The sequence below is a fragment of the Trachemys scripta genome, chromosome 11 (genome assembly GCF_013100865.1).
Source record: "Trachemys scripta elegans isolate TJP31775 chromosome 11, CAS_Tse_1.0, whole genome shotgun sequence".
In the NCBI taxonomy this organism is placed as follows: domain Eukaryota; kingdom Metazoa; phylum Chordata; order Testudines; family Emydidae; genus Trachemys; species Trachemys scripta.
The window spans coordinates 60,027,080-60,038,021 of record NC_048308.1 but is presented as its reverse complement, the minus strand read 5'-3'; the positions used below and the strand labels follow the sequence as shown (position 1 = coordinate 60,038,021).

At 37.4% G+C, this 10,942-nt stretch overlaps 1 protein-coding gene across 7 annotated transcripts in view; it reads right to left on the bottom strand.

The window, feature by feature from the left end:
- Window positions 1–298: 298 nt before the first annotated feature.
- ADAM23 (ADAM metallopeptidase domain 23) overlaps window positions 299–10,942 on the bottom strand; it is a 186,235-nt gene continuing 175,591 nt past the window's right edge. For 4 of the 7 annotated variants that reach the window (XM_034786475.1, XM_034786474.1, XM_034786476.1 and 1 more), the window contains one exon: window positions 299–3,682. In XM_034786475.1, coding sequence (XP_034642366.1) covers window positions 3,634–3,682 — 49 coding nt within the window. In that variant the 3' untranslated portion in view covers window positions 299–3,633. Of the gene's footprint in view, window positions 3,683–8,312; window positions 9,742–10,942 lie in introns of those variants that run through there. The other 3 variants (XM_034786479.1, XR_004647747.1, XM_034786473.1) reach the window with 3 other exon arrangements.

Here is a 10,942-nt window from a genome sequence, read left to right as displayed (position 1 = left end):
TTTAGCTCACCGGGCAGGAGATTAGAACTGGCATCTCTGCTGATCCCACTCCCCCAGTTTTTTCTTCTGATGGGGAAAGTCTGTACATTTTAAAAGAAAAGATCTCACCTGAAACTAATAATTAGAAAGAATCTTTCAGCATTTGAGGTTGGATGAATCTTGGTCAGAATCTATCATCAGAGATTCTTATTGAGGCTTCTGATTGTTCCTGCAAGCTTGGTGACATTCTGAACATGAGAATTTAATAAAATAAGCATACATAATAAAGAAGAAAAATGATCAAAACAAAGCTACAACATTCCATGTTCATGATGTTTTTAATGCGATTTTACTAAGAGTTGCAGAACAATGACTATTAAATTTCCATTCATCAGCAGCCAACAAGATATGAATGAGCATTAACTCCAAACAAAAACTGGCTCATAACATCATATTGTGCACTTAAAAAATATTTACAAATCATTTTAAAAAGGAAGATTAATAGTGGAAGCAACAATGAATATAAAACATGGTTGATAGGCCTTCAAACAAAAATAAATTCAAGTATTATTTTGTAAAGTTCCTCAGACATTTGTCTTTAAATTTTGTTTGTGCAATACCCATCTTTGCATAGTAAAGAAAACTTTATAAAACTCTAGTTCTATGTAATTTATTTTTTAACATGCACCTACAGTATATTTAATTTGCCTCACAGAGCTCTCTTATAAAAGGATTAGGTCAATTCAGTGGGATCATGCAGCATACCAGTAAGAGCTGTATAGTTTACCAGACATTTTCTTGTCAAGATGAATCATATAATGGAGCAAAAATATAGTGGGTGAAATGGGGACTCGTCATTGCTTAACGTTTACTCTATTAATATTAAATTCTGACACTTGTTAAGATAAATTAACGTAAGTAGCATGTGTACTCTACTAAATGTGGCAAACGAATGGCTTAGAAAATCAACAATATCTAGCTAAATGGTTAAGACTACATAACCCTAGTACCACAGAAAAGATTTATTAGAATCCACTTTTGTGAGTTATGTGATGTCATTTACATCCTGTACATACAGAGCATAATGCTTGTGTGTTTTACACATACACGCACACAGCTAAACAGTGGAGCGTAAATTCAGTCAAGAAATCATATTTCCTATGAAACTGCTGGTGTAACAAAAAGTTACACCAACACTTACCATATGTACATAATATTTGGGGACCACTGTGGTCTGATTAAAAACATCACATCGCACATTTACAATGTTATTTGTGAAATGCTTATCATCAAAGTTTTATTATACAGGTAGTTACATTAGACACCTAATTGATTTTGTAACCACAGTGGCATTTCTACTGTAGTTACCACATTGATTCTGCAGTAGAACCAAAATGTGCAGTTTAGTACCTGCCAGAGAGTAATTATACCTTCCATACGCAGTAGCAAAGTGGAAATAAGCAACATAGTACCAGTGGGCAATATTACAACACAAGTACTTTGAGTTCCCCTCAAAATTACAAGTATTCATTGTCATTGAACATTAATACAACCAAAACTCTTGCTCTGAAGTCGGATAATGTTGAAATAATGCTGTAAATAGCCCTGTTATCACAATATGGAGTAGATCTATATCAACACAGACTACCTCTTACTCATAATGCAATAACAGTGGTAGATTTAACAAAATCACGTTATCTAAAACATCATTTGACAAATAACCATCTTGACTGCAAAACAATATAGTTTTCATGGGAAAGACTTCTCTTTCAGATTGGATATTGTCAGAGTTTGAAATATGTTTGGAGGCAAAAATGTTTTATTGAACAAAGCAAAAAAAAATTATACTAATTGCAACACTAATTTTTTCCTAGTATTTCCATCAATTAATTTTAAAGCTAAATCCAGAAACTGACTCAAGATTTGAACAAGGAAAATGAAAGTTAGGAAAATGAAATATAAGACCTAAATGGAGTTTGAGTTATAGGACTAACTCCCTCTCATTTATACTAATATCAAAAAGAGGTAATTCCAGTGTAATTCAGAGTAAGGAGAATTATGAACAGGCTCTAAAGCTTTTATTTGCTCAGTTCACCAAGGCCCAAGTCCAATGCCTGTTTAAGTTAATGGGAGCCCTTCCACTTTGTCAGTGGACTGGACTGTGCCCCATGTGTGAACATACAAGTAATAGCATTAATGTGCCAACCCTCGGAAGTGAAATCTGAACAAACCCTAAGAGTGATACTAACCATCCATAGCAGAAATAGTAGCTATCCAGATTGTACTTTGAAAGGTGATAGGTACTAAAGAGGGAAACTCAGAGTAACTTGGATGTTTGGATCATCTTTGCAAGCCTGCCAGGAAGGGAGAGAGGAGAATGGGTGGGAAAATGGAGACTAAACGGGAAAGCCGTAGCCTGTTTCAAGCTTTCAGCATTTTGTGAATATTTTAAGGCTTACTTAAGCTTGTTTTCCTTTCATTTGAAAAAGCTAGACAGAGGAAAATAGTTGTGAAAATTAAAAAGCTATGAACTTGGCACTTTCGTGATTAATTTGAGATGGTGTCAATTTTCTTACATTATATACAGAAAATCTGCATGACAGCCAAAAAAGTAATTCAAAAGAGACTTATTAAATACATATGCATTTACACATTTTAATATGGTTTGTTTTTTGGTTTCAAGCATACAAACTTTAGATCACACCTGTTTGGTGCCAGAACTCCCTGGATCTGCATGCTACATCTGCCTTTTTTGAGCAAGCCCAGAACACCCGCTATACAACATGCTAGAAAGATTAAAAGGGGAGCAAAATTAAACCACCAAAAATAGATTTACATAGAGAATAGAATCTTTCTAAGGAAATCCTTCACTAAAGATCCGTGAAAATGATATGTCAATCTCTTATTTCCATATATACATTTTTCTTTCTATAGAAGAAATATACATTATCACTGCTCAAAAACAATAGCTCCCATGCCCAAAGGAATTTTAGTCCAGGAGGTAAAAGAACAGGGACAATGAATCCACAGAATAGGGAACTTTCTCTCCAGAGAGAAAGAATGCACTGCACTGGTGGAAGAAGATTTCATAAGAAGAGCCTAATATCACCACCTCTGCGTTCTGTGTTTTGTTGTTTTCTTCTCTGTATAGATTTGGGTGCAGATCTTGCGTGGGTCGGCTTGCTAGCTTGTTTGTTTGTTGTATATATGCCATGCAATTTACCCTTTCCAAAATTAGCTGCTCATGCCACTGGAGTTTGTCATTTAATATGAAAAAAAAAGTCATGCGAACTCAAGTTAGAGTGCCAGCAGGCTAGGGAAAAAAATCTTCTATTTTACTATTTTGAAACAGTTCTCTTATTGCACTTGGTTGGTTTGCCCCCTTCTTTCTTTCGTTGAAAAAACAAAACAAAAAAATAAACAGTTGTCCATCACTGTCTTTTTTTTTTTTTTAAGAGAAAGATGAAAGGAAGGGAGTATTTGAACTTATCTCCAAAAAAGACAGTGTTCCTTCACTCCATCCCCAGCAACTCAACTTTAGTCATTACCATTTCTAATGTTCTTCTTTATTGATTGAGTTCCTGCACAGTGACAGCAAAGACTTTACACCCAGAATCCAGTAGTGCAAGAAGAAGCTTTTCCAGTTAAGTTTCTTCAGATAGGACCTTGCTGATTTGGATCGTACCTTCTCTTTTTGACATTTCTTCCAATGTGCGTCAAAAGGAGATGAAATGAGGAAGAAAAACATAAAACATTAGTTAGGCATAATGGGAGAGAAGCAGTGCTAACACCATAGTAAAGTAATAAGCTCACTTTGAGGTAGTCTCACAAACTAACCTTACAGTGAAATAACTGTAATGATTTGACTTTGAGAGGGTTTGGACACACTGTATTACAGTATCAATTCCTGCTGTTGCTATGAAGTTTAAAATTGCATGTGTTAAATCTAGACAGTGTATATAATTAACTTTTTTTTTTTTTTTCAGTACTGCAAGTGGCAGTCAATCCTATTTAGATGGGAAGTCTTTCAGACTGTCTGACGTATCTATACATTAAACCAGGACAGCATTTGTACATCATTTGGAACAGTCACATTTCATATACAAAATCACTCTTAAAATGCAAAAAGGCATCTGGCTGTTTATAACAGATATTTATTAATCTCCAAAACATGGATCTTCCACAAATAAGGTGACCATGCCCCCTCAGGTATCCATCTTTGAGTGGCTACACTGAATCCACAGATAATTTTATAGTTGACCAAGCTATCTTAGTGTCTCTGTGAGCTTTTACCATACTATGGACAAAGCACTTTGAATCTCCAATAAGGTACAAAATATAGCAGATACTGAGACACTGCAGTCGAAGGAGAATGGACAGAGACTTTTAATTATGCCATTACAATTTAGCTTTTATACTAATGTCCAGTCTCCTACGATATTGATACCCTATATCAATAAACAGCAAGACATTACAAGGCAACAGCACAAGTTGGGTGCAACCTCCCCATAATCTGGCTTTATGTGGGGCATCAAGCAAGGGGCTCATGCATTTAGTCTGAACATTGGGCATGTGCACCACTACCGCCACCAAATTGTCATGCAAAAGACATAGAACAGGAATTAAAAATTAAATACACAAAGCCCAAAATTTCCTTTTTGACTGTGCTCTCCCAATACCACCATTGCTGTAGTGTTTAAGCTGAAAGCAAGCCTTTCCTAAGTTGTACAGGTGACTTAGGAATCAGTGCAAAAAGAAAAGTTATCCAGGACAGGTCTTTCAGAGGACCTGGCAGCCTTTGATCTTGTGCCAGTGCCTGCTTGAGTATTTGTTATTAAGACATGCAGCGTAAGAGTTATAGGCTTTTAAAATTTCATTGTTTCCCTTTTTATAGAAAAGTGTTGTACTAATCTTCACTGTGACTCAAACTGACTGCACTATTTAGATATATCAACCCAACAATCTCTGTAGCATTCATATCCTCTGAGTAGATTTAGTCAGATGTAGAATAGTATAGTAGGAAGTCTGAATAATATTGACTATTTAAATCTGAATCAAAACTTGTCTGGACTTACTCTCTCTGTCAGTTTCTCTCTATGGTGTATGAAAAGCAGTGCTTTAAATGACTATCTATTTTTTATTACACAGCATACTGAAATTCAAACTCCACTAACCAACAGTTATTTACCTTTAAAACAAATCTGAAAAATCAGATCACTAATATGTGTGAAAAATTCAGATGATTTAACCGTCCATTGAATGTTTGCATTCCTGTTATTTTTAAGGGAACAAACCACTAAAAGCCTATACTTAAAGTCAAATGTGTTGCCTGAAGTTTTTCTATTAAATTGATGAGTGGGCTATGTGACATTTAGTACGACGTTACAGTGGGAACATGTTTTGCTAGCCTTCCAATATAACCCTCCAGGTCTTTCCAACTGACCCCTTGCTAGAGTAGTACTCCTGAGCAGCACAGTCCTGCTAGTACTGTCTCTGAGCAGTGATGGACGTTCTTTGGAACAACTGCCAAATTCTTATGGAACTGTACCACAGCCCACATCATATCAAATGTCTTTTAGGGTCTATTTCAAAGCCACAAATCTATTTTGATCATGCCCTACAGTTCATTAAATGAAAATACATTCTTCCAAAGGTAAAAAATTAACTCAGCTAATGCCTTTCTTCTTTTTCAGTATTTTCTTAATATGTTACATCAAAATGTTATGTTTCCTCTGGTCAATCATTAGTAACAACTGTTTTCTCCACAATATCAGAGTCTGACAAAGTTGTCATGCCTGAAAATGAAGGGTGTAGGGATCTAAATGTGACATTCAAAATGAGCACACAAAACTGTTTTTGAAATACACTATGCTTGCTGTTCAGTAAGTCACTTTTGCATATTAATTTTTTGCTAAGAAATAACAACACCTTGCTCTTACGTAATACTTATCTGAATATCTCAAACTGCTTAACTAAGTTGGATAGCATTATCTCACCCAAGGTTATACAATAAGCCAGTGGCAGAACTGAGAGCAGAATTCAGGCCTCCTGACAGAGTCACATGTTCTAACCACTAAAAACCCCATCTCTACTCACAACACATTATATGTTGAGATGAAGATACTAGTCCATGTAAAAAACTGCAAACGGATGAACAAATCTCGGTTTTCTCCCCAAAAAAGTCATAACTAGAAGTAAGGGAACTAACAATATTACTACTGAAGGATCCCCATTTATTCATGGGCCAAGTAAAGTGTAGCAATTCATCATAATGAATTTCCTATACTATTCTGCTAATCCTCCATTATAGCTAAGCTCCAAGCATTGCTAAAAAAAAGCCATATTATATAAACCTTCCTGGTAAACACTGGTGAGAAGTCAACTAAGCCCTCTACCCTGCTATATCAAGATCCCCACCTGGCTGTATAATTGTTTCCCTCACCCATACACCAAGTGCAATCCTTGCAGTCAGAGCACACAAGGACAATTGGGTTAACGCACACAGGAACCTAGACTCCCCAAAAGAGTCATGCTCCTCCCACATATTACTCAGCAGAATAGGCCTTATGTGCGGTCAGGGTGGAGAGGCACATGCCACATTCTCTTAAAGGGAATTGCAGAGGCTGTGCTTTGTCCCAGGAAGCCTCAGGAGCGCCAATGTGGCAGTGCGGCTTTGCACTCGCCCCAGTTGCAGCCTGTGGCTTCAAAGCATGTGTTAGCCCTTTATATATAAAGCCCAGTTCATATAATGGACTAAAGATGCCATTAACATCCAATTACATCTAAGACTACTGTGCTATATTTTTGTAACTTCAAAAATGTGAAACAGCTTCCGATAATAAAACAAATTATTAGCAGAAAAGATGTATATCGAAGTGCAAACCATTTTTATAGCGGAGTTGTAAAATACTTAAAACAGAGGTTTCAAATGGAAATGTTGGAAGATTGTTAGTTTTAGCAATGCTTTGTTAAATGTTAAGTTCCCCAGACCTAAACACAAACTCAGTCACATTCTTCCCCCAAATGAATGCATATGGATTCCACTGAAGAAAACACAAATTTGTGCATGTGAGTGCAGAATTTGGCCTACCACATGAGAGTAGATATTCTGGGCCCTATCTTGAGGAGGTGGGAGACAGGCCTGGCTAGGATTGACAGGTGTGTGGTCTTTCACTGGTGGTTGGCTCACCTGCCTCTTGGAATAGCTGTTCTGAGATACTGAAAGCAGCCACCCCTCTCTGGCCAATAGGGGTATCTCTACACAGCATTTTGGAGTGAGCCTCCCAGTCAGGGTTGACCCCCTTTCCTAGGCTTCGGAGCCCGAGATCCAATCTGAGTGGCAACTTTAAAAATAGCTGCATTGTCAGCATTTTAAAGGACTAGCACAAGCCCTGAGTCTGTCGACCGGGGCTGGGAGGCTCGATCCAAATGCTGTATAGACAGACCCTAACAGGAACTTCACCTGGCTTCACTGCTGCTTCAGGGAGACAGATGTGCTCCCTGTCTGCTAGCAACGGCTGCTCCGTTGGACTCCCTCTTGGCCCCTTCTGCTCAATCTTCCTCAGCAGCAAAAGGCAGAAGCACTAAGACCACTTCCCTTCCACTCCACAAGAGGCTGCTGTTTAGGGCTCCATATTTCCTCCTCCAGCACATACAAGCAGTGGCCCTTCTTCAAGGATCCAGGTCCACACATGCTCATTGGCCAGAGAAGGAAGAACAGTGTGGGTGCCTTCACTAGTGCAGTAAACACCAACATGAGGAAGAGGAGATGAGCCCTTGGGGGAAGGGTCACGCTACAGAGAATGATGCTGAGGCCACCATCTTAACTTCTGCATTGCCTGTTGTTTTTGGTACCGTTTTAGCCATGGAACTCTAACAGAGAATTAACTTTTTTTTTTTTTTTTTACATTTAATTCCAGCTTCAATAATTCACAGTAATAAAAGTTCAGCCTCCATTAGCTCTGAATAAAAAAAAACACAACTATTACTTCTGTTAAAAATAAAATACTCATAGCATAACTATAACAAGCCACAGTGCAAAGTAATAATCACCTACATTCCATTTAGGATAGTTGCTTTTAAACCTTTTGACGGCATAGTTCATTCTTTGCAAAAATAAATATACAAAATAAAGCCATTGCTACCCCAGTCTTTTATTATAGTTTTGATGTATCCTATTTTTTCTCCTCTTTGCTTATAAGTGTTTTGAGAAGAACACAGCAACTAATGCACAAACACACTGCCTATTTTAGTAGCAGCTAACTACTAGTGTTGCTATTGCAGTTTATTGTGTTCTTGTAAGTCGGTGCCTTCCCCCATGTTCACAGAAACACAAACACTATCCGGGCTGTTGCTATCTGAAACTGAAAATTAAAATAAAGTTGGGGGATGGGATCATCAGCCTCAAAACAGTGACAGAGTCTAGGGCACCTGTTTAGCTAGCCTGTTGCCATCTGTTGGCATGAGGAATAGTAGTAGACATAGCATGTTATTTGATTTTGAGCAGGTGGATTCATGCTGCTCATGGACCCACTGCACACACTTTGCAAGGAAATGCAGAGTGGAAAGAAAAATAGATGTTACTGACAAACCAGAGAGCTGGTATGTAGTTCCTATATGAAGCATACACAAGGTTTCAGAATCTCACTGCACAGCCTCTCTACTGTATTGCCCTACACCACAACAGAAACAGCATTTCTGATCATTTTTGACTTTCTAGCATCTACCGGATACAGGATTTGGCTCAATTTGAATTTCTAAAGCTGCCTTTATGCAGAAGTTTAAGGATTGGGTAAATATTTGGCCCACCTAGTAACCCTAGTAACTTGGCAGGAAAGCTCTGTTTTTTAGCAGATATTACTGGGAATAATACTGTGCCTATACATTTTTACCCGCCACAGCACCTCCCCTACTAGTCTATTCCACATTCTGAGGACTATTATGCAGTTTCAAAAGGAACTTCCCACATATCTTTTTAATTTAGCCCTTACCAGTACTACTACTTAATATTGTTATTTATTTACCAAGTATCCCCTTTCAAAATGTAACAAACTATCAAGCCAGCATTGAAAAAAGCAACTGAATTCGTTACTGTACCAAAACTACACACTTATACATTCACTACTGTCAAGTAATTCTATATTAAAAAGAACTGGAAACTAGGCCTAAATGTGAAATTCAGAGGGCCCACACAAGACTGCCCACATTAACTAACCCCTCATTCGGCTTCCACTTTAGTCCTTAATGAAGCATTGTAATGGTTTGAAGGGCGCTCCATGGACCTGCTGCGATTATGTTAACTTCACCATCAATGCAGGTTATGTGTTTGCAGAGTGCCTAGAACAGTGCAGCCCTGACCCATGAGAGGGGATCCTAAACACTACAGTAGTACAAAAAACAATTACAACTTTGTCAAAATATTAAGCAAGGTCTTCTGTCAAACAAAATATAGTTTCTAACAGGGTGCTCACTAGCAGCATTTAACTCAAATTCACTAAATATGTTCCTTAAGATCTATGTGCACTGAACATTTTACTGAGACTTGATCACAACATCTTTTCTTTCCTATTTTTATCCATATATTTCCAGAAAATGTCTAAACATAAATCCTAGTTTGTTTATTTCTTTAAAGAAAAACTTTGTTTTGCTAATTTATACCAAACTGACCCACTAAGTGCATGAACAAAATTTGCTTAATTGCAGCTTACGTTTGATTTGGACTTGACACCACAGTACCGTATGTGCATGTGAACACCTGATAACCTGTGGAACAAAAATCACATCTCCTAGTTTGTAAAATATTGGCTACTTCTTCTCACATTACTAAAGACTGAAACATCACTTGCTTAAAAGGAAAATTAAAACCCATTCTATTAGTCTTGGACATCCTACAAAAAAATCTGGAAGCAAAGAGTGAGAGGCCCTATATTGTGCTAATCTTCTTCCACATACAAGTGAAAAAGCCTTTTCAGTTTCCCCCCCAAAAACATGCACTTCAAGCTGTGAGCTAGGCCAGGCTATTGTATTTGAGGTTCTGCTACAGAATAAATATTCATATCTTGCTCTTTTTAAAATATTGAACTGATATTTTCAATACGAGAGCTTACTCATACAGGGATACCAAATACTTTTATATTTTTGTTATGACAGAAAGACATGCAGGATGCAAAGTGGAACATTTGTATCGGTGATTTAAGTGATGGGGAGCAGGTTAGTTTTGTGCTGGACAAAAAAAAAAAAAAATGTTGACAATACCAAGAAAAACAATTGATATTGTTTGACTTAAGCCAGAATTGGACAATTTAAAGCCCTGATTCAGGAATGCACTTAAGTGTGAACTTAACTTCACCCCATTCAGGACTGCACTTAACTGCTTTAAGCAAGCATGTTAAGCATATGCTCAAGGATGCTTTCCTGAATCCAGGTTTACCATACTAGTATCCAGAAGCCACTATCACACAGTATCACAAGATCAATCTTTAAAGGAGTTTGTAGGTCTGCATTTAAAAGGATATGCCCTGGAACACAACATTTTAAACAATTTTTTACTGGAGATGCATCCCAAAATATATATTTTTAGGGCTGAGCACAAACATCTGCACGTGGATATATGTATATGGCTCCCATTTACTTCACTGGGAGTGGCACGTGTCTAATGGCCAAATACAGACCTAGAGGCATATACTGTCATTCGATCATGTTACTCCCACTGTGTTAATTCCCAGGAAAATAGTCCACAAGTGGAGGGAAGGCCAGACTTAACATTACTTGTATGTGTAGGCTTATAAAGGTACAAATTCTGCAGTCCTTCATTGAACATTTGCTCAATGAAGGAGTGCAGAATTTGGCTAAAATTCCTAAACAGAATTAACAACACTATAATTAAAATAAGTTCTCTAAATTACATATTTCTATATAAGGTATATGCTATGTTAATGCAGACAGCTTCTTACACGTGTAATTT